Source organism: Homarus americanus, unplaced genomic scaffold (assembly GCF_018991925.1).
Source record: "Homarus americanus isolate GMGI-L3 unplaced genomic scaffold, GMGI_Hamer_2.0 scaffold16430, whole genome shotgun sequence".
Taxonomy (NCBI): domain Eukaryota; kingdom Metazoa; phylum Arthropoda; class Malacostraca; order Decapoda; family Nephropidae; genus Homarus; species Homarus americanus.
The window spans coordinates 7,884,639-7,909,213 of record NW_024729259.1 but is presented as its reverse complement, the minus strand read 5'-3'; the positions used below and the strand labels follow the sequence as shown (position 1 = coordinate 7,909,213).

The 24,575-nt window shown below is 40.7% G+C and overlaps 1 protein-coding gene across 3 annotated transcripts in view; it reads right to left on the bottom strand.

Moving 5' to 3' along the window:
- Window positions 1–1,553: 1,553 nt before the first annotated feature.
- LOC121866509 (galactosylgalactosylxylosylprotein 3-beta-glucuronosyltransferase P-like) overlaps window positions 1,554–24,575 on the bottom strand; it is a 34,769-nt gene continuing 11,747 nt past the window's right edge. For 2 of the 3 annotated variants that reach the window (XM_042366261.1, XM_042366259.1), the window contains exons 2-6: window positions 16,798–16,989; window positions 8,094–8,355; window positions 7,603–7,757; window positions 6,647–6,934; window positions 1,554–4,532 (exon numbers count right to left, since the gene is read on the bottom strand). In XM_042366261.1, coding sequence (XP_042222195.1) covers window positions 4,401–4,532; window positions 6,647–6,934; window positions 7,603–7,757; window positions 8,094–8,355; window positions 16,798–16,986 — 1,026 coding nt within the window. In that variant the 5' untranslated portion in view covers window positions 16,987–16,989 and the 3' untranslated portion in view covers window positions 1,554–4,400. Of the gene's footprint in view, window positions 4,533–6,278; window positions 6,415–6,646; window positions 6,935–7,602; window positions 7,758–8,093; window positions 8,356–16,797; window positions 16,990–24,575 lie in introns of all 3 variants that reach the window. The other variant, XR_006088991.1, reaches the window with a different exon arrangement.

The window sequence follows — 24,575 nt, the reverse complement described above, 5'->3', positions numbered from 1 at the left end:
CAGCTTTAGTATCAGTCCGCCAATACAGTAATCGGTTTTAGGGCTTAAATTCCTTACTATTTTAGTAAATATCAAGAAGTTTATACTATTCAATAATTTTAAAAGTTTAATATTAACTTTTTTTAGTCATTTTAACAATTACTGAACATAATTGATGGTAAAGAAACTAGTTTCTGGCGTGCCATCCAGCCTGTTAACACACCAGACAGGCGTTAGTCTCTCTCTGTTTTCAGTGGAGGTAACACCTTGCTTGACTCTCTCTTCAACTAAACGCTTTTTTTCTGTGTTTCCAAGCAAATTATTGGTCATTTTGAAATATATTTTACATATTGACAATATATAATGCAGTGCAGTGTTGATTTAAAGAAAATAATCTTGAAATACACCAAGAGAACTAAAATTTTATGGGTGAAATGGTGCCATGGGGGTGACTTCTCTTCCACCCCAATGCCTTCTCTTCTTCCTTCTCCTCCACCCCCATTCTTATTCCCATCATCATCATCATCCAGGAGCCTTCTACATACACACCTCAAAGTAAGTGAACTTTTCTACCATTTTTGTTGAATTAAGGAAATTTTCGGTGAGCTGGAACCAATTACCCAAAAACCCATTGAAACAATGGTTTCGATTAACGAACTTTTCGGTTAAAGAACGACCTTCTGGAACGGATTGAGTTCGTTAACCGAGGGGTCACTGTAATTCATAGGTCTAGGTCGTGTTTCTCACTTTTGATCTTTTTTTCATTCTTGTATTTCTTTACTGTATTATTATTTTATTATTACAGTATTATTGTTATTATTATTTTTATTAATTTTATTATTATATTTTATTATTATTATTCTTATTATTGTAATCATTATTATTTTATTTTGGTGTATTTTTATTAAACATTTTATTTACTATGAATAATTATTATTATTATTATTATTATTATTATTATTATTATTATTATTATTACTATTACATTTTCGCTCCCCAGGCCCCGATGTGGATCAGTGATCTGTGCCTGGGTGGGCTAATAATTCCTGTTTTCAAAAAAAAAAAAAAAAAAGGGCCCCACAATAAACTTAAGGTTTTTAGAGCTTTTCGGTTTTCGGATAATGGGTTGTCAACCTGTATATACTGTACAGTATTGAGATTTTAACAAACAAATTTTTTAATATTTTGAGCAAAAATTTGTTAAATACTTTAGTAGGTACATCCAGAGTATCCACAAAAATGCCAAAAATCATCATAAAAAATTATAGGAAGCAACTACTTACGGCTGTAAAATGAATGAACATTTTCCAAGTCATCAAAACAAATACTGTTCTACAGCAATTGCCAAAATTATAATTTGTTTTATCCAGATCCTTAAACATACTGTACTGTATAGCTAAATATATATCCATTACCTGTACACAAATTTATGATACAGTACTCTCTTCAAATGCATTAAATCACAGTACAATGTGATTTACAAAAATAAAACATTTTATAAGATCATACAAAAATAATATTACTTGATAGCTGAAAATAGACCATATCTACTGTATATTCATAATACTAAATTATCTTAGTCAAATAATCTTTATTATACATTAATATAAAAGCAACTTGTGAACGAGATTTAGCAATTTCAAAACCCAGATTGGGAGTAATCAACTTGCACCACAGTATGACAAGTGGAACATAGACAACTACCAGCACAAGCAGTAACACTGTTTTCTGCCAGTCAAATGAACATGGTGGTTCAATTTATAAAAAACAAAAACAAAACTATGGTACACATATTACTGCAATGTATACAATAACTTAAGGTATTTTACCTACATAAAACAAATTTTCAAAACCATTTCATCCCTACTGTTGTGCAGTCCTTGCCAGGGGCATTTTAATACTACTGTATCTACCATGCCCCTAGGTGGCTAATACAAGTAATTTGCTGAAGCACTATATCCTGTACAGTACTTGTATAACAACATGAAATACTGTCCACTATTATTATGTCACACTGTGGCACTTGAACATTTTAATTGATAACTCATTAAATGTACTGAATTTTTCCCATATAGAAAAATTCACATTTGTATACTATTTAATTTCTGTTTTCTTTCAAACACAAAAATATTCTTAAAAAGTAATTTTAAAATCATAAGAGAAAACCATATCACAGTCAACAACACACTCAACCCGTAGGGCCTGAGGCTAGTAACACTTTGGACTCGAGGCAGTTTTCTCAGTGTGTTTATGGCTAATTTTTTCATAATGAAGTCCTTAAAGCAGTAGCTATTTCATGTTTTAGTATTACCTAAAATGAAGTTTATACAAGACACTCCAGACTACGACTTCCCAAGCACCAGTCTGCCCAAAAGCTATTTATTTACACCACTACATTCCCTCAGCCTTTCTCTATCCCATGGGTGAGTCAGGGAGCAGATTGTGAGTGTTGACTATTGTTTTTGCCTTCCTCTTTATTCTTATTCCTGTCTTTGATAATGCATTTTTTTTAATAATGTTGTGGGGATTTATTGAAGCTAATGGTTAACAGGAGTTTTACATATTTTTTTTAAAGGAATGATAATCTGTAATAGCAAAAAAAAATATATATATATATATATAAAATATTGGTTCAAAAGTTATGCATTTTTTTCTGTTTCTTATTTTTGGTGCTCTACAGATTGTGGTTTGGAGCACCTCATATATTTACAGACATTCGGGAACAGAACCCTTTAATATTTAATTAGTTTTGTAAATTGAATGACAATTCCCCATAGACTCCCATTATAAAATTTGCGATAGTAGTACATTCCTACAGAAAAATATACTTCCACAAAACATATATCTAATTATATGACAAATAAATTTTAAATTAGTATTTTTTGGTGTACACAATGATTATAAACCAATAATAAATATAATACCAGTTAAGTGAAATACCAGTGTAGTACTACTGTACATGCAATACAGTACAGTACTGTCCATTAATAATTTGAAACAAGTGTGAGGTATGAAACGCTAAGTCAACATCTATAATAAATATATTAATGCGGTAATATATAATGATTTCCAATCTCCAAAAAAATAAAAATCCCACGGTCAACCCCTTATGAGTTACCGAGTTATCCTAAATTCCTGCCGCTTTGTTTACATGGTGTGAACACTCATCAGATTTTCATAAACTAAACCTTTGCAGGTCAGGGACTATGTGTACTACATGGTTTCTATTGGAAATTTCTTATATATAAATCTTCATTACTAAGGCAGGTTAATGAGCCCTATTCCAAAACTCTCTTCAGTTCCAATGATGCAGCTTTCAAAAATATTTCATATAAGGTTATAAAGTCAAACAAATAGGTCATATTAAATGCAAGGGATTTAGTAAAGCTATTTTCCGAAGTGATGAATGTGTCAACATGAACTACGCAAATATTTACTGTACAACAGTGGGGAGGAAGATAGTGATAAAGCAGATTGTTTAGCAAGAGCTTTTAATAACAAATATTTCCCAGTGATAAATGGGTTTAATTTTTACCTTCCTATATCAATAAATATCAATACAATATTTTCTTTATTTATAATAAATAATATGAAAAATGCAATTTATATGATCTGGAGGAAGACTTCCCTTCTGGGGAAAAGATGAGCTGAACTGTCAGAAGGTTGTGAAAGGGATGTCAAATAGAAAGGATAGAGTATATGCTGTACTTCTACAATACAGGAATACCTCGCTATTTGCAATCCATCTCGCCTGCAATTGATATTTTAACACCCATATTCAATGTTTGCAAAGCATAACCTGCTTTTTGTATTACGTATTATTATTATTATTACATTTTCGCCCCCCAGGCCCCGATGTGGGTCAGTGATCTGTGCCCGGGTGGGCACATACAGAAGGTGGGAAAAAAAAAAAAAAAAAAAAGATAATCATAAGGTAAAAAACATAAAAAAGAATAAACATTTCTTACATGTGCAGTAGTTAGCCCACAGATTGTGGGAGGAGAGAATAGGGTTGGAGACCTCAGACACCACATGTATACATGTGACCCTGGTCTCCAATAGCCTTGGATAATGAGTGTACTGTATATAAAAATAAATATGTGGTGAAAGTTGCAAATTCGTTATTTACAATGACTTTTAGGAATGCATCCTTTGCGATAACTGGGGTATTCCTGGAATCTTTTGGCTATATGGTAAGGTCATGGATTCCTAACTAAAACAATACAAGAAAGCAAAAATATGGGTGATGCTTAAATAACCATGGTTTAGCAAGGATTATGTGAAGTCTTGCATAAATTTTTGGCATTTTAGCAAATACTCCTCCTTATTGTTTTTATTCCCTTCTTAATTTTTTTCAATTACCCTGTACTGTACTGTACAGTACAGTACAGTACTGTACAGTATATCATTTCTTGTCTTTTCTATGAATTAGTTCCAGTGCCCCTCCACAATTGTTCACTAATGATGTCAAGGTTAGAACCAAAAGTAGCTCTCGTTCGATTAACTGGTATAGCAGGTTCATTCTTCTTTGTCTGTGTATGCCACACCCATATCTGTGGATCATAATGATTGTGAGTAATTATTAAGTCAACAAGAGAACTAGAAAATGTGGGTGAACTTATATTGTTATACAAAAATGAATAATAAACTGACAAGTGGTATATCACGCAGTGAAGTATCTGTTTAGCAAATTCTATTTTATTAAATAATCTATTTTTGAAAGACTTGGTCATTCTAAATATGTAATTTAAGAATAGAGTATATTTTTTCTAATATTTAATTTTCCAAATATTGCATGCAAGTAAATGTGGAGAAATCTGACAATCAGGCAACTGGCTCCGTAACTGTGGAGTCTATTTACCCAGGTTAGTTTGAGGAGTAAGTTATATGGTGAATGTAGGAGAATGATACAGTAAAAGTACATTAAAAGCTTAGTTGTAGGCTTGATTACATGAAGTAATCAATGTACAGATATTTGCAGAAGCTAATACAGCTAGACCCCGACTTACGACTGCTACGACTTACGACCGTCGGGACTTACGACCGCCGCAGATATTTTATTATTTTTTTTATTTATTTTTTTTTCAAATGACACGCATTTTCTATACCGAAACGTTTCCAGTTAATGTAGTCTCCATGTATAATTAGAAAATTATGGGGGCCCCATGTGCATTCAGCTGACTACATTAAAGGTAAGTGCTCAGTCACACTGTATCCATTCCTTATTATTTATTACTTTCACTGTACTGTATCCATTCCTCATTATTCATTACTTTTACTGTACTGTATTTCATTGTAGATTTTTTATTAAAAAAAAAAAAAAAAAAATTATCTATGTCGGACTTACGACCTGGATTTGGGTCCCTAACCCCGTCGTAAGTCGGGGTCTAGCTGTACTGTACTATAACCAAACTGACAAAGTACCTGTACTGGTACGATGGTACATGCTCATAATAATAATATTCACTTTGTATAACTATCCATTTTACAGAAGGTTATCAGTCCCCAAATTTTTGGTTATCAAATACTGTAATTTACTGTATTGTACTGAAAAGTTGTCTCTGACCTTAAAAGCATTCCAAGACAAACAAAAAGTATACAGTATTTAAGTTATGGAACTGCAAACGTAGGTAAATATACCCCAATATTTTTTTTGGGGGTATACTGTACAATTGTTCCATCATAAGATTCCTGCAATATTTCCTTATAATACTTTATTTTTATGTACTACAGTAAATCCTTTGCTCACATATCCTCTGAGAATGAAGCTCTCAGAGGTAGCTGAGAAAAGTCAATAGCAGAGTTATTGTTTTATCATCTTATTTAAAATAGTTCTAGCAAGTAGTTTTTTCTTTATGCATACTGTACTTAATACTTTCAGTTTTATTTGTGTTCAATGATTTCCTATTGTAGCCCTCTTCTGAAGTCCTGGAACACCTACCAATGTCTCCGACATTATTTTACCCATGGTAATGAAGTTTCTGACAACGATATGGTGTCATGGAATGCATGTACTTCATTGACAGTGCTATCACTCCAAAATGAGACTTGTAACAGGAGAAAATTTCTTTACTGTGGTGTACATTGAGAAAATGGTGAAACAAATAAGTGCTGCAACTAATGTTGGAAAATGTTGCTGTATCTCAAGGCTGCCTCCTGAATTTATTTCACCTCTTTCTTTTCTGGACTCTCAATTCAAGAAATAATGGGTCTTTATTCCATGGCCAGGCAGTATTAGTACAGTCATCATCAATGTTTTACAGTCATTTTCCATGCTTACATATGTTAGCCATGGTTACCTGATGGCAGCTCTCCATGCTGCATGGTCTCTTGCAACCTCCCTTGTCAGTGGTCCTTGTTTATGGTGTGTACTGAACTGGCCATTCTTCATGTCAAAACCCTGTGCTAAAAAAGCACATCTTGCCCGAGGGAATGCTACCCCACAAATTGTGGGAAACAGGAACAATTATGCTGCTTTCTTGTTTAAACTTTTACTTTGTAGGAAGCAACTAAAATTACAAGACCAATTACTTTTGTTTCCTAGAACCTGTTACCTTCGCTTATTTATCATAGATGAGTGTCTAAAATTTGATGTTTAATTTCATATTAAAACAAATTTAAGTGAATGTGATACAGTCTTAAAGAAAATAAGGAAAATAAATCTTACCTTTGTGCAGTTAAATGCAAGTGGCTCTATTTCTGATGCTTTAATACCCAGACTCTTCATAAAGCCATCTTCTTCATAGCCAACTTTATAGGGCATAGAAGCTAAGGGTCTCTCCAAAAGGTATTGCACATTAACAGCAAACCCAGCCATGTCCACAGGGAACTTTCGCTTGGCTATCCAGCCATCATAGAAACCAACCACTTTTCCTTCTTTGACAATAGGTGTGGAAACTCCAAGTTTTGTTACCAATCCGACTGGAAACATTGATACTTTACGAGTCCATCTCATCTATAAGGAAAAATGTGAATGAAAATGTATTATAATACTTAAAACAAATACTCCTGTACTGAGCTTGGAGGGAGAGGAAAGTGACAGTAACACCTGTTATAGTACAATAAATGGTACAGAACAAAGGTAGGCCAACCTGCATCAACATATCACCATGTGGCCTGCCTGCATCACAAGCCCAAGACAACAGCATCTCTTGGTGACTAAAGTATAGTGTATACACAGCAGTACAGTATATTTTATTTATTTACAATATATGAGGAGCACAGAACCGAAGTAGGACAAGCACCAGTATGCTCAAAAACAATACATGTTATGTCTTTCGCTAGTATCAATTAAATCTGCACTATATAGTATAGTATTGGTATCCATTAAAGGTGCTGGGTGGCAACCAATGATATCATAATGGTAGCTACTTTTCAACCTAATCAGTATGTTACACCCTTCCAATCAGACTTCCAAGTTTGTTGTGCATAACAGGTGGTCACATTTCATTCACAACACCGCAAAAAGACACAGCTGGTCATACAATAGTACTTTTTAAAATAATACCAACATCATAAACACAAGTAAGAACATCTCAATGTCCTCTTTAACATGAATACATTATAGTCATCAGAACATAATTAACACATGATGACAGTAAGATACTTATATAAAAAACTGACCTGCTGAAAGATGCGAATGTCGTACGTGTTGTCATCATCTGCAAAATACAAGACTCCATCCTTGGCGTGTTCACGAATCCAGTTTAGTCCTGCCATACGGTTGGCTACTCCTCGTGGCTTATTTTTTACTTTTTTGTATTTTACTGGCATCTGAACTGAGGATGAAATGTAATGTACAATCTGAATTTATACCGACATAATTCACAGTAATATTAGCACAATACAGATTCTACTCGATTAATACACAATTGCCCAACATGGCAATATCATACTGTAATTACTGTACAGTATTTTTTTAATAGATCTTGATACATTCTACTGTACTGTACTGAGACTGTGTGAATAAGAAAATTGCTCAGGCAATCTCAAACACATACACAATGTTTACCAACATCAATTATACCATGTTACTTGAAATAAAAGAAGATAATTGCGAAGATTCATTATTCACAGTAAGGATGAAAAAAGAGTGAACACGTGTGCATACATACCACGGAGGTAAATAGTGTTGAGAATTGACTCGTTAAGGTATTGGACCACAGCCTTAGTAGCCACGGCAGCATCCTCGGAAACAATCCATACCACATTGTTAACATGCATGAGCGTCTGGCCAGTGCGTGTGAGCTCTGGCACCTGCTCTGCCCTGGGGTAGGTAGGGGTGATAATATAGAGTGGCGGTAAACCTTCCACCCACTTCTCACTATCACACCGCTTCCCACTACCAACTCTGTTATTATTACCTTCCACAACATCCTGAAAAAATGGATATTCAGACTTAGGATACAAAAATATATACATATTGTACAGGTATATGAAGGTGCACCACCAAATGGTATGACTTTGCTCAATGGTTTTGTGCTCCCATTGTACAGCATATTTGTTTTTCAAATCCACATCCCAATCTTGAGTAAGATATCTTCAGCAACCACCAAATTCAGAGCTCTTAAATTTTTTGGTCGTTTGGGGTCCATGAGAAAGCATCCGGATCCCCCCTCCCCCAGCATGGCTTGTAACTTCCTAATTACACCTCTGGATCTGCCCCTGAACAGGAAGTGAACTTTTTTTTTTTTTGAAAGTCTGTCTTTTTAAATTTGTGCTGTGTTGGCTAATGGCTATGTCACTAGACGCCCGACCACTCGACCAGTCCACAATAACACTGGTACTTGCTACATACAGTACAGGTACAACCATTCTTCAATGTTCTGTGTGATCTCTATAAGTTTCAATGTTTTGACTCATGTGAATTCCCACTAGTGAGGGTCTAAATTAACAAGTAAGATTAGGTTAGCATGGGGGTATTTAATCATCAGGTGAAATAAACAGGGGTTCCTAATCTCAATGAGATCTATGTTGATAGCTTATGATACTTGAAATTTTGTTTGTCTAATGAGTATGAAGTTAAAAAATGTCGCTTGAATGATTATGACAATTAAAATGTGTTGAAGGTTTATGACAACTAAAACTGTGTGTTGAAGGCAGGGGCGGATCCAAGGGGGTCCAGACCCCTGTAGTGGACGTCTCCCCTACAAACTGCGTATCGCATTCCAATGTGCCGCCTTCCCTAGCAACCAACCAGATGTTACCGTATCTTAGCAACGGAACCAGTCACCGGCGACTTTCTGGGTTTTCCCAACATGACTCATAGCGGCTGCTGCTGGGTATATAAGCTCTGTCTCTCCATTGAGATTCATTCTGACCATTCTTCTTGAACAAGCAACACCTCCTCTGCCGCTGCCTGGCGGCCTTCGCTTCTCCTCGCCTGCCTGGCGGTCCTCACTCCCGCCAGCGAGCATGGCGACCCACCAGCTGTCCTTCTCTGAGCTTCCTCACCAACCAACTCACATTCTGGCCCATCTTCCTGAACACGCAACACCTCCTCTCCCTCCAGCATTCATTCAATCAGGGAGGCCAGCAGCCCCAGCAGGCAACATCTCCTATGACTCCTGACATCTACCTCCTACAACTTGCAGCACTCACCGAGCGTCTTCACGGCAGCCCCTCTCACCAGACGGCATCTCAGCGCAATTGTCTCTCATATAACATATATTATTATACAAAGAAAACACATTGAGTTCATCATCCTGAGTGCCCTGAACAACATTAATATATCTCGATACCCCTAATGGTGACCCCGGAAGTTAGCACTCACACAGGATGGAGGAGAGACACTTGATCGCAGCTCTGATCTTCAAGCAGACACCGGCTCTCTTCCTGCTAACAAGCACCATCCTACGACCCCAGCACACCACGTCCTGCCTCAGGCTGACCCAGGCCACCCCGCTTGGCGCATCTGGCTCAGTACCTGCAGTGGGGAAAGCACCTGTACATCCATCGCCTCCACACCCCTCTTGCACTGCCCTCAGGTGCCTCCCTGCTAATGTCCCTGCACCCTGCTGCTGTGGAAGTGGTTAGCTGCTCTCGAGCCCAAATCCGCTTCTGCTGACGCAGCCCTGCCTGACCCAGGCCACACACACACCAGCAGCAGGCATCTGACGACCCTGTACCTGTCGTGAGGAAGCACACCAATCATCGCCTCCACACACCCTTTTCTCCCTTCTCTGAATGGTGTGTGTATCTGGGCATTCAGCGTCGGCTCATCACGCCATCGCCGTTGTCTCACATGAGGCATGCACGCCCGGTCTCTGCCTCACATGCTAAGCAACTCTGTGAACAACAATTCTCCTACTACCATGCTGGAGGAAGGGGGTATTATGATGAGCCGTCTCTAAACTCGTATCGCGACATTCCAATAATGCCGCCTTCTAGCAACCAGCAGTCTGTTGTATAACATAGCAGACAAGTCACCGGCCATTTTTTCTGGGTTTTCCCAACATAGGCTCATAGCATTTCTTCTTTCGGGTATATCTAGCTCTGTCTCTCTGAATTCATTCTGACCATTCTTCAACAAGCAACACCTCACTCACCTCCTGCTTTGCTGGCGGCCCTCGCTCTCTCTCCTACGCCTGCCTGGCGGTCTCGCTCCCGCCAGCAGTGCGCTCTCCTTCTCGAGCTTCCTCACCAACCAGCTCTCATTCTGCCCCATTTTCCTGAACAAAGCAACATCTACTCCAGCATTCATTCAATCAGAATGACAACAGAGAACTTAACATCTTCTCTATGGCCTCCTGACATCCCTACCTCCTATGCAGCTACTTTGAGGCAGTGTTGCCTGCAGCCCCTCACCAGACGGCATCTCCAGCACCAGACTGTCTCTCATATAACTTATATATTATACAAGAAAACCACATTAGAGTTTCCATCCATCCTGAGTGCTAGACAACATTAATATCTCGATACCCCTACAATGGTGACCCCGGAGATTAGCACTCACACAGGATGGAGGAGACACTGATCACGCTCCCAGTCTTCAAGCAGACACCGGCTCCTCTTCCTGCCCCAAGCACCACATCCTACGACCCCAGCACACCCGTCCTGCCTCAGACGCTGACCCAGGCCCACACACCCCAGCAGGCGCATCTGACGACTCAGTACCTGCCGTGAGGGAAGCACACAACATCCATCGCCTCCACACCCCCTCTTTTCTCCCTCAGGTACTCCCTGCTAATGTCCTGCACCCTGCTGCTGTCGTGGACCCAGCTGCTCTCACGAGCCCTAATCCGCTTCTGCTGACGCAGCCCCTGCTCCTGACCCAGGCCCACACACACCCCAGCAGGCGCATCTGACGACCCTGTACCTGTCGTGAGGGAAGCACACCAATCATCGCCTCCACACACCCTTTTTCTCCCTTCTCCCACAGATAGTGTGTATCTAGACAGTTGTATTTCAGTGATCGGCTCATCACGCCATCGCCGTTGTCTCACATGAGGCATGCACCGCCCGGTCTGCCTCACATGTGCTAAGCAACTCTACAGACAACAATTCTCCTACACCGCCTGGAGGGAAGGGGGAGTATTGTAGTGGACGTCTCCCCAACAAACTGCGTATCGCATTCCAATGTGCCGCCTTCCCTAGCAACCAACCAGATGTTACCGTATCTTAGCAACGGAACCAGTCACCGGCGACTTTCTGGGTTTTCCCAACATGACTCATAGCGGCTGCTGCTGGGTATATAAGCTCTGTCTCTCCATTGAGATTCATTCTGACCATTCTTCCTCAACAAGCAACACCTCCTCCTCCGCCGCTGCCTGGCGGCCCCTCGCTTCTCCTCGCCTGCCTGGCGGTCCTCGCTCCCGCCAGCGAGCATGTCCTTCTCTGAGCTTCCTCACCAACCAGCTCTCATTCTGCCCATTTTCCTGAACAAGCAACATCTCCTCCAACAAGCTCCTAGCTGTCCAGCATTCATTCAATCAGGAGGCCAGCAACAGGCAACATCTTCTCTTACGAAGCTCCTGACATCTACCTCCTACAACACGCTACTCACCGAACGTCTTCTACTGAGCAGCCCCTCACCAGACGGCATCTCCAGCACCAGACTGTCTCTCATATAACTTATATATTATACAAGAAAACCACATTAGAGTTTCCATCCATCCTGAGTGCTAGACAACATTAATATCTCGATACCCCTACACCCCCTTTTCATCAGAAAATCCAATACCTTTTCTTTAATGCAGTATTGTACTCAGGCGTTTTTGTGTAATAATAAGTAATTACTATTGATCTCAGAATATCTCCTAATATCAAGTACACATGCGCCTCAAAATGCCCATGATATTGATCTGATAAAAAAAAATCTGGGGGCTTTGACCCCCCCACCCCCCACAAAAAAAATGGGTGGGGTCGCTGTGCTCGCCATGTTATCTCACCCACAACTCCTGGATCCGCCCCTGGGATAATTAAAACACTGTTAAAAGCTTCTGGTAATAAACGTTTTCTTGTTTGATGCGATGATTGTTTTTGATGATTAAAAAAAATATGTTTAAAGTTAATGATAACTGACACGTGTTGATAATTTATTATAATTAAAACGTAGTGTTGAATTTTTATTATTTTATGTGTTATATGTGTTGATATTTAAATACACGTCAGCCAAAAACTTCGCGGTGTTACATGTTTAAATCTAAATTAAATGTAAATGGTTTCGTATAAAATACCCAGCAACAAGAGCTGACAAGCGGGGAGCGTGAGGAAGTAACGGGTCTTGGTGTTGAGTGACTGATAATCATTAATTGGTGGTACAGTAAGAGCTCAATAATGCCTTTGACTTTACGGTGAGAACACTCCATGACTGTCTGGGTCTCAATTCTATCCAGGAGAAGGAAGGACAAAAGATGGCTGGGAAGAGAAACAACGAAGTGTCTCAAGACGCAGGATACATCTGCGTCCAACTGACCGTAGGTAAACAAAACTGACCACCATGAAAAGTGACAAAGATGGTTCAATACACAATATTTCATATTCATATATTAACCGACAGACAGTCATCTACGGAATTAATGAAAAATGTGATTACAGTATAATGTTCGTTAGCATTAGGTACTGTGTTGTAGGCTACTTGTATACGGTTGACCAGTTTACAGGTATTACTGTATATAATGTCATTATTTATGGTTAGTTTGTATTGCAATCAGGAATAGTATTCCATTCAAAGGAGTTTTCATTACATTTCAGGTTTTAGGTGTTTCACTCAAGAGTTTTAATGTGTTTGCTTCTGGCTTCACCTTACTCGCTATGAAAGTTCCGAAAGAGGCAAACAGTGATAAATGTTGACGCAAGGGCAGTCAGGAATTCGGAGGGGATGTGTGCCTGGCATAGTATATGATGATAAATATTTGAGAAACTTCCTTACAGGGAAAAACACCGTCAATCAGTTTGCCAGAAAAGGCAGGCATAAGTCTCACTAACTTAACCAGAAATTCCATGAACAAGAACACGCCCTACTTTACTTTTTAGACGACACGAATAAAGCTAGCCTACCAAAAAACTTCACTAAAATCTTTAAATTACGTTTGGTAAAGTTCGGATGGCCTTCTCTAAAAATGAATAATATTGTAGTGATAAAAAAAAAGTAGCTGTCAGCCAACTTTTATGACTGCAGGTCCTGAGTGATTCATCCACTTACCCATTCTGAAAGAACTTTTAATTGACCTACAGCACAGATACTGGAGTTGTTCAACCAGTCACAAATACTGAATACATTTTACAGGAGTTATCGGTGCAGCTAAGTCAGTTAATAATACGTTTAAGAATAGTTTAACTGATTCCAGTGAAAATTTGTCTAGCAGTTGATCATACTCGAAGCATAAACAGATAAAATTTGGCATAGTGTAGGACTCGGCAGGTTATGAATCGATACCGAAGAAATACGTGCACTAATGACAGCATTTTCTTAATGATGCTGACTGCTGTTGTTGCTTTTGCTAGAACCGATAGCTGTCACTGGTTGTTAGTTGATATGCTTCTTATTGTTACTATAACATGTCGCTACTGTTGTTTTTGCTGCTGTTACTGTTGCCTTTGCTGTTATTCACTGTTGCCTTCGTTGTTAATGTTACGTTTCCTGTTTTCACTGTTATCGATGTTACTGTTGCTCTGCTATTTTCACTGTCGTCACAGCTGCTGTAATTGTTACATCCCCACCCCTCCCATATTGTACAGTGCACACATTCATTCACTACACGTAACTTAGTGCTAATAAAACCAATGGCCCCTCAAGGCACTCATGCCCACCCATCATCTAAGGCAGGGGTGTCAAACTCATTTGCCAAGGCGGGCCAGATTTAATACGAGTACACAGTATGCGAGCCAAGTAACATAATTATGAGCACTTCACAATCACCTCTTAGGTGAATAGTACGACAAAATAAGAAAGGTGGATTTAGTCTGCGCTCGTGCAAAACCCTTAAGAACAAACACATCAAGTGTTTACTTACCCTGATCAATCTTATTGTTTGCTACTGCTGCTTCCTGATAATTGACACCTCTTGGTATGGACCAGTGCATCAAAGTTTGACACTAACGACTGAGCTGTAGCAACCTTCAGTATTGAATTAAGGTGCGCATCAGTAATTTGAGACCGAAGCCGAGACTTGTTCAAGTTCATCACAGAAAAGAGTTGTTCACAGACATATGTACTTCCGAACATTGACATAATCTTTGAGGCAAAACATTTAATCCTGGGATAATTTGGTCCAAAATATTGATAAAATGTGCCAACATCAACATTCGAAAACTTGTTCCTCAACACAGAATCACTCTGGAACTCATTGGTGATGTTGATTGAGTATATTGTTCTAGGAAACCGCAGACTATTTTATTCAGCTGAGGGATTCACTCACTATTTAGTTTTAGCTCCTCAAGGTAAGGCTGGAGCAGCAAATGGGCAGCGGGCCGCATGCAAGAGTGTGTCGGGCCGCATGTTTGACACCCCTGATCTAAGGCAAGCGTAAACCCAGGGTGCTTTCCTATTGGACGCTGTAATACTTCCGCGCTTGCCGTAAGAGGATATCCTTAAAAAAAATAGCGTGAGGCAAATCTGAATCTAAAAACTTTTTTTTTGGGGGGGCACCCCCCTACATCCTTGTGTAAGATGAAGCGCAGAAGCGTTTACAGCGCCCAACAGGGAAGCATACTAAGTTCATGCTTGCCTTTATGTCTCATGAGTTAAGGGCGTAGAAGCCTGAAGAGTCAGTGGTTTATGTCATCAAGTTATTGGAAGCTCCAACAACTTTCCCTGAATACGAATTCGCAACTTTCGACTTACAACAGGTACCTACTTTACTGCTAGGTGAACAGGGACTAATGGGGGCTAGGAAGTAAGTCCAAACAACTTCCACCTGCCCGGGAATCGAACCCGTGACATCTCATCTCGCTTGGGAGGTAAGAACGGTACCGCTTCTACCACCGATCCCCCTCTAAAAACTTTCTGTTCCAAGTGCCCGCATTAATGACCTTGACTCCCCCTCCCCGTGCAGACACTCACTCCCCTTCATGCCGGCAAAGATGTTGGGGCAGATGGGAAAATTTATGGGGTGGGGCGGGAAGAGACATGTGGGTGGGTCGTGGAGAACCATGAGGGTGGGGCGGGGAGAGGCATGTGGGTGGGTCGTGGAGAGCTATGAGGGTGGGGCGGGAAGAGGCATGTGGGTGGGTTGGGGAGAGGCATGAGGATGGCGCTGGAAGAGGCATTAGGATGGGGTGGGGAGAGGCATGGGGGAGGAGGGTAAGATGAAGTTATCACGTACGGCTTCCCGGCACTATTTACATAATTGTGAGGCGGGCGGGAGGAAGCACCACCTCTACCACCAACATCACCTCACTACCATCATTACAAATACCACTAGTCACTACCACCACTCCATCCATCTTACCAGAATCACTACCACTGTTACCACGATCACCACCACTACCACCTGAAGATCACCACCACTACCTACTACCATCAACACAACCACCATTATTGTTACTACTTCTACTACTACATCTTTGCTGTCACTCGGAATTAAGTATGACGATCATCCAACGACGACCACAAATTTTGTACGTGTAGAAGGATACATTTAATGCACCGGGTGGGCTACTAAATTATGAATGCTTGAGTGCTTGGCCAAATGACTGACATTATTTCCCGTTATGAGCCGCCGAACAGGAGAAATAAGGCGCAAACATCGTATTGACTGCATAAAAATTAGTAAACTCATAAAACTTGCCGTTTGGCAACTTTACTTGTATAAATTGATAAGTAGAAATTTAATTTTCCCCCAAGTTTATATTATTTATTTGGTAAATCGTCAAATGTGCCATTTTATAAAACGAAGCACATCAGCACTTCTTGATGTGCGACGTCTCACACAGGTGAGGAAAACGGTGTTGTAATAGGTGTATTTACGCGATCTACACGAATATCGTTATGCCCGTAAACATTTTTTTACACCTGTTGTGCTAGAAATACTCGTATAGTTAACCATTTATCACATAGTTCCTACGAGAATGCAAATCCTTTACAGTCAAGGAAGTTGTAGACTACCCTGCTACTTACACCCAAAGAGATCACAACACAGTATGAAAAAGATAAGGAATATTCTGGAGATAAACTAGCCAATATGGCGGTGTGAACAAACAAGCAAATGACCTGCACCACAGCTTCTCAATTACTAGGCTATAAAAAGTGGGTAGAGCTTAGTCGATAGATCAATTAAGCTTGGAAAGTGTAGTGTTCCCTTTGCAAAGTATTGGGAGACGTTATAATGCGTGAATAGACTTGTAAAGTAGCGTGAAGGAGACTACTGTACTCACTTGTTGGCGAGGCTCGGCCAGAGGCTCTGGTGGTACACGCTGAAGGGCGTCAAGGGGTCTGGCGGCGGTCCTCAAAAAGTTACCTTCCACCTGGTTGTTGTTGTGTCTCATGGCTAGTCCCACCAGCACCAGCAGCGTCGCCGCCACCGACCACGTGACCACCACCCGCAGGTTCACTGCCCGCACCATCACCTGCCCCAAGATAATGAAGTAATGTATCTGCAGCTCGTAATGTAATAATAATAATAATAATAATAATAATTAACGGTTTATTGAAAGAGCTTGGCAGCCAGAAGGCTGAAAATATACAGTTACTGTACCTGTAGCTTGTAGGTGACACAAGGTTCATAGCCATTATCACCACCACCACACAACATTACCACCAACACATTCACCACACAACACTACCACTATCACCACCAACACATCCACAACGCTACCACCAACACATTCACCACACAACACTACCACTATCACCACCAACACATCCACAACGCTACCACCAACACATTCACCACACAACACTACCACTATCACCACCAACACATCCACAACGCTACCACCAACACATTCACCACACAACACTACCACTATCACCACCAACACATCCACAACGCTACCACCACCACACACTATCACTACTACTACCACCACCACCACACATCTACCACCACATCTGCCACACAACACTACCACCACCACACAACACTACCACCACACACTACCACCACCAACACATATACCACATCCACCACTGTTTCCACCATGATAACTTGAACAAACACAATACTATTAAAAAGGTCACACCCACTACACCCTCAACCCCACTAAGCCCCCGGCCCACAACACCCCAGCCCACACCCACTACACCCCCTGCTACAATAACAACACCTAACCCCCACTCAATGCTCCAGATAGAACCTTGACTCGTATAAGACTTTCATACACCCAGCGCTGTTTTTCCACTTACTGGAGGGAGGAAGAGAAAGGGGGAGCATCCCATAGAATCATAGATAATCCTCGTCTTCTCTAATGCCACTCAAATAAAGGAAACATACACAGTTATACCCCTGTTCAATCGTCTATCGACCATAACTTTTTAGTAACAGCAATTCCAAAACACGAGAAAGTTGGTTGTTCCGAGTCCTTGAAGTTGGCAGGTCTGGGCAAGTCGAATATACTGTAAATTTTGACCTCACACGGTCAATATTTATTGACAATAAGATTGATCGTGTGTGGATAAGATTGAAGGTATTGACAATACAAAATATTGATGGAAACTGGATTGATGAGTTTCAAAATATTTCTGATATTGTCAATATTTATTGACAGTGGGAGGTTAGTATTGTCAAATGTCAATAAAGAACCAGTTTGTAACGGTCGTCCATGGCGTGCACATCTGGTGAACGGAAATAAAGTCACAAGAAAAAAGTCACACGACTTGTACACATTGACAGCACAATATATACATGATCGCAGTGCACGTAGGTTAAGTTAGGTTAGATTTTTCTGTGCCATGTTTTCTCTGACTTTTTTTTTTACCTTTTTCCTGGATTCACACATCTTCCGGTCTTTCTGATAGCGGCAGTGGGCCAACTGCCCAAACAAAGTGACACTCTGGATGTGTTACTACGATTCATCCATACATACAGATAATTACCAGTGTTGTGGGATGTTACTTCAAAGGATTACATGAACAAATGAAAGAAAAAATCAGCTATGAGGAGTTGTTGATTACTTTCAAGGAAATGAAGATACGATCCGTGAGGATGTCAAAACGAAGATCCATTCACTGAGGACAAATAGGAAGGAGCTCAAGAAAATCCAGGCTTCCAAGCGATCAGGCCGTGGGATGGATGAAGTTTATGAACCAACATGCTGTTCTTTAGAAGAACTGAGCTTTCTTGGCGATCAAAGTACCCCTTGCTTCCGTTTTTCAGGTAGATTGTCGAATGCAAAAGCCAAGATCACAGCTACCCAAGCTTTAGGAGCAAAAATTTTCGTCAGGACTCCTTCTAGGCCTCCTTGGTACAGACTGACAAGTTTGTCCGAAATATTAAACGTGTGAGGTGGCGGTTGTCAGTAATTAAAATATTGACAATATAATATTGTCAATAAATATTGACCGTGTGAGGGTCGCTTAAAACTGGTTAAGTTCGAACATTTCCTCTAAAAATATTTAATGTAACCTAATAATCACTGGTTGTACCTAAATTCCACCGGAACAACTAGTCCCCCACCCACCCGTCTGGCCTCTACCAGTCCCCCTCCCATCCACTTGGCCTCTACCAGTCCCCCTCCCATCCACTTGGCCTCTACCAGTCCCCCACCCACCCATTTGGCCTTTACCAGTCCCCCACCCACCCATTTGGCATTTACCAGTCCCCCACCCACCCGTCTGGCCTTTACCAGTCCCCCACCCACCCATTTGACCTTTTCCCCCACCCACCCATTTGGCATTTACCAGTCCCCACCCACCCCGTCTGGCCTTTACCAGTCCCCCACCCACCCATTTGGCCTCTACCAGTCCCCACCCACCCATTTGGCCTTTACCAGTCCCCCACCCACCCATTTGGCCTTTACCAGTCCCCACTCATCCGTCTGGCCTTTACCAGACGGATCTTCCCCCCCAAAGTATCCAACTGAAGATCCTCCCCCCAGGCTAGATCATATGAAGATCCTCCCCCCCAAGTAGGTTTGGGGGGGGAGGTTTGGTTTGGTTAGGTTAGGGGGGGTGGATCTTCAGATGAGCGCGACTGGGCTTGATCATATGAAGATCCTCCCCCCCCAGGCTAGATCATATGAAGATCCTCCCCCCAAGTAGGTTTGGGGGGGAGGATCTTCATATGATCCATATATATATATATATATATATATATATATATATATATATATATATATATATATATATATATATATATATATATATATATATATATATTATTTTTTTGTTTTTTTTTCTGAATGACGCAAAGTTCAGGCAGTCACAACTGACTCAGACATGTGTATGCCGTGACGTCACATCGGGAGGGAATGTAGCCACCAACCTCAACACACATTCGCTTCCCATATTTTACAGTCGCCACCGATGCTCTTCATTAATTGTCTTATTTTAGTGTTATATTACATTTTCTTTATTTCGAAGCCACAGTAGAGTATTGTTATATTTTTTCCCACAAATCTTAGTTTCATTACAAGTAACAATATACTAGGCGGCTGGGTTGGCGAGTCGGCGACGTAGTTTATAGGCAAGGCCTTGGCTAAGCCTCCACACACGTTCACTTCCCACACATACACACCCATGCTCTTCAGTTTTCTTATTTTATAGTTCTATATTATATTTTCTTTATTTGTAAGTTACATGGTCTATATAGAGTGAAATAAGTGTTAAAAAAAGTCAGTTTTTTTAAGACACGTATTTGCGTGGTCAGTCATTTCTACACATTTACTACTTGTGTATGTTTAACTAGTGTTTTTTTTTTGTGCCATATACTTGTATATGTGTTTTTCTCGTTACATTATGATTACCTTATCTTGCTTGGGCTGTGGGTCCATTTGGGCCTGTCTCTCAGTTCGGATGTTTTAAGCATTTTATTTGTTTGCGTATTATTGCCAGAAGAGTTTTGTTGGGCAGGCCCAAATCATAGTCAACAGTCTCCTTAGAGGTAGCATGTTTGGTTAGTTCATCTGTGTTGTCAAGTATTCATAGATCTATGTGACGATACTCAAGTAACTTCCGCTGGATTCCCTTCCTCATAAGTATGTAGTTAGGGCCTACACGTGTCTGGCTTTATGCACCAACATAACTACAATCAGGCTGAAAGGAGGAGAACGACGTGAGGGATTAGAGGAAGTCACGTACAACCAATGCAAGTATGTCAGAAACTTGCGCCCACTTGGAGAGCACAAAAGCCGTCATGACAACTGCATTTGCCGCTCTTGTCCTGGGCATGTAGGGATCCATCAGAATAGATTACTTGAGGTCAGGCATGGGGTGATACACTGTATTGTACTTGGTACTAAAAGCACCAATTTTTAGGTACTCGTACAAGTTTGGCATTTCAGTTTTTCGTTCTTGTACAGGAGAAAATAACGTTTTCCATGATCTAATAGCGTATGTAACAGTACAGTAATGTTCGATGCATTTTTCATTTGAGTGTTAATTTTCACCTCACAAATGACAACGTGAAGCTTTCCTTAAAACCAAATTTACGTCCGACCCTGAATTTGCCAAGACTGGAATACGCCATCATTAATTATTATATTTCATATGAAAACCATCATATAGTAAGTGTTAACGCTCATAGGAGTGTTATTGGTTTGTTGCTGGAGAAATAAACCCTCAACGTTGACGCGTACCATATAATTCGGTCAAAACCTGTTAAAGAACATTTCTCATATAACAAATGCTGTTATCTCAGGACACATCATATGAATAATACAATCAATATACAGTACATAGCCTGTTAACATCTTAAATATAACTCGCATGTTATAACTATTGATACAGGAGACAATTGGTATAATATGATCAAATTGCAGTACACAAATATACTTATTAAAGTTATTTAGAGTTTCTTAGCAGATTCTAATACTTCACGATCACTCACGTTTTAGGGTCTAGTGGTCTGAACCAACGTGTTGTCTGTCCTGTAGAAATCAGTAGACTACCCTCGAGGGCAATCTCAGCCCGGAGGCGAGGGCCATGTGTTTTCGTATTGAAACACCTCAGCAGATTGGTCAGCAAATTCGTTGTCAACACTATATCTCTTATCTCATCCCTTCTCTCTCTCTCGCCAAGTTTATCTTATTATGGTTATCCCTCTCTTTCTCTCTCTTCTAGCTTATCTTACTGTGGCGGTAACAGTAAGTATCGCATTCAACCCTTGCCAACTTTTTGTTGACTTGCAGGAAATAGCAACTATTTTTTTAATAAAAAAATAAGTTTTCTATAACTCATAAATTATCCTTTGTTTGTCTCTAAACTTAAGATTTTTGGGGGTTTTAGATTTTGTCGTAAAATTGCTTTAGGTTAGTGTTTTTATCTAAGAGCCTGATACCATAATAGGCCACGTAGTAACTCCATTTTGCTATTGTAGTGTAATTATCATCACTTTGTTTTGTCGTTTAAATTCTTATATAATCTAGATTCTCTTATCGCAACGCCTCACAAGACAAACTCATCAAACTTAATCTGCTTAATTAGTATGTGTCAAACTGAATACTAGTTGGGTATATATATATATATATATATATATATATATATATATATATATATATATATATATATATATATATATATATATATATATACTGAATATTTGTTTTAACCTTGTAGACTACTGGCCATTCAACTGGATTTTGTCTTTACTTAATTTAGCTGATCGTAAAAGTGTTCACCAGGCAGAGTTAGCTACTGAACCTACAGTAGATTTATCACAAGACGTCTGTACACCAATTTTTGGCCTCAGGAAGCTGCCAACGATTCAAGTCTGCCGTATATTTCATAATATGTGTTGTATATTATATATTTATGAAAAGTCCAATTTATTACGTCTCTTCCAGCAAAATGTGACAAGAAAAACGATCTCATGATAATACTTATGTATGTTGGAAGCCAGAGGAACAAAGGATTTTCACCGAGCCGATATACTGTATGTTACTTTTCACGACCCAAAACAAAATAGTTTAAAGTTAATCTTCTTCTGCAAGACGGTCAGTTGCTTGTTTAAAATTCAGGGGAATATTTCATCTAAAGTTTATGATAGTGAACAAAAGGCGAGTGGTAAGCGTCTTACTGATGCATCACTGTCGGTGTAAGGTGACAAGTGTGTAGTGGACGTCTCCCCTACAAACTGCGTAGCACCGCCACCACCTGCTATCACATTCCAACGTGCCGTTGCCGTTTTCCCAACATGACTCATAGCGGCTGCTGGGTATATAAGCTCTGTCTCTCCATTGAGATTCATTCTGCCCATTTTCCTGAACAAGCAACACCTCCTCCAGCAAGCTCCTAGCTGTTAACATTTATTCAACCAGGAGGCCAGCAACAGGCAACATCTTCTCTAACGAAGCTCCTGCACATCTACCTCCTTCAACACGCTACTCACCGAACGTCTTCTACTGAGCAGCTCCCCACCACACGGCATCTCCAGCACCAGACTGTCTTCATATAACTTATATATTATACAAGAAAACCACATTAGAGTTTCCTTCCATCCTGAGTGCTAGACAACATTAATATCTCGATACCCCTACAATGGTGACTCCCGGAGATAAGCACTCACACAGGATGGAGGACGGACGGATCTCTCTGCCGACTTTCAACCACAACGTCGAGGACTGGCTTGACCATGTGGAAGCAGCCCTCGCCGGCTCACGAGCGACCGACGGGCAAAAGTATTGCGCCCTGCTCTGTGCCTTGCCCACGGAAGTGGCCACGCGGGTCTCCCAAACCATTTCCAACCCTCCAGATCACAACAAATTCGCTACCCTGCGGGCTGCCTTGAAGACGTGTTATCAACAGACCAGCCCCAATCTCCTGCAAGATCTATCCTCTACCTCCCTCGGGAACTCAACCCCGGGACGTCTCCGGGAAGAGATGTGTCGGCTGAACTCCCGTCACACAGACAGACTCCCCGACTCTATCCTAATAATAAATAATAATAATAATTAACGGTTTATTGAAAAAGTTCTGCAGCCGGAAGGCTGAAAATATACATTGGACATAAATGACTTATTACATACATTGGTGGTTTAACAAAAGCCTTCATTAGAGAAAGGTAAAGGAACATACAGTGAACATACAGATTAATGTAGGTGTTGAACAGCAAAAACGTAGTGTAGTAACTCCCTCCCAGATGGTATTAGGAGGGACCTCACGTGGTGTAGTAGTTCCCTCACAGATGGTGTTATGAGGGGCCTCACGTGGTGTAGTAATTCCCTCACAGATGGTGTTATGAGGGGCCTCACGTGGTGTAGTAATTCCCTCACAGATGGTGTTATGAGGGGCCTCACGTGGTGTAGTAATTCCCTCACAGATGGTGTTATGAGGGGCCTCACGTGGTGTAGTAATTCCCTCACAGATGGTGTTATGAGGGGCCTCACGTGGTGTAGTAATTCCCTCACAGGTGGTGTTATGAGGGGCCTCACGTGGTGTAGTAACTCCTTCACATATGGTGTTATGAGGGGCCTCACGTGGTGTAGTAATTCCCTCACAGACGGTGTTATATGAGTGAGGTGTGGTTCCAGGCCTTCCTATCGTAGACGGATTAACACATCGCTGGCTGTTGGGTCTCACGTTATCACTGGGTACCTGGGACCTCACTGTGTGAAGGTCAACTTGGGTACCACTGTTACTGTTGAGTTGTTCTCACTGACTTAAGCACTGTTCACCACTGTTCACCTCTGTTTAACACTGGTTCCACTCCTTTTCCAAATGAAATAGTAACTTCTGGCAGAACATGTTGATATTCCGGTGGGGAGGAGGGTTCAGGGGAGGGGGTTGGTATGGGCCAACATAACAGTTGACCTGGCTGCTCTGAGAGGAGCGCCAGCTTCACACACAAAAGCTACCCACAGAAGTACGCAACATCCTGTCCGCAGTACATTATTCTACGACACCGGAACTATATGCAACCGCGGCAGATAGAATTTTTAACGAGTGCACTGCTGCACCCCTTGCCTCCACGGTCACACCAGTACCTACCATCGAACTTGTAAGCCGGGTCAACACCCCTCAGCCGAGCAATACCTCACAAGACATCAAGGACCTGTTG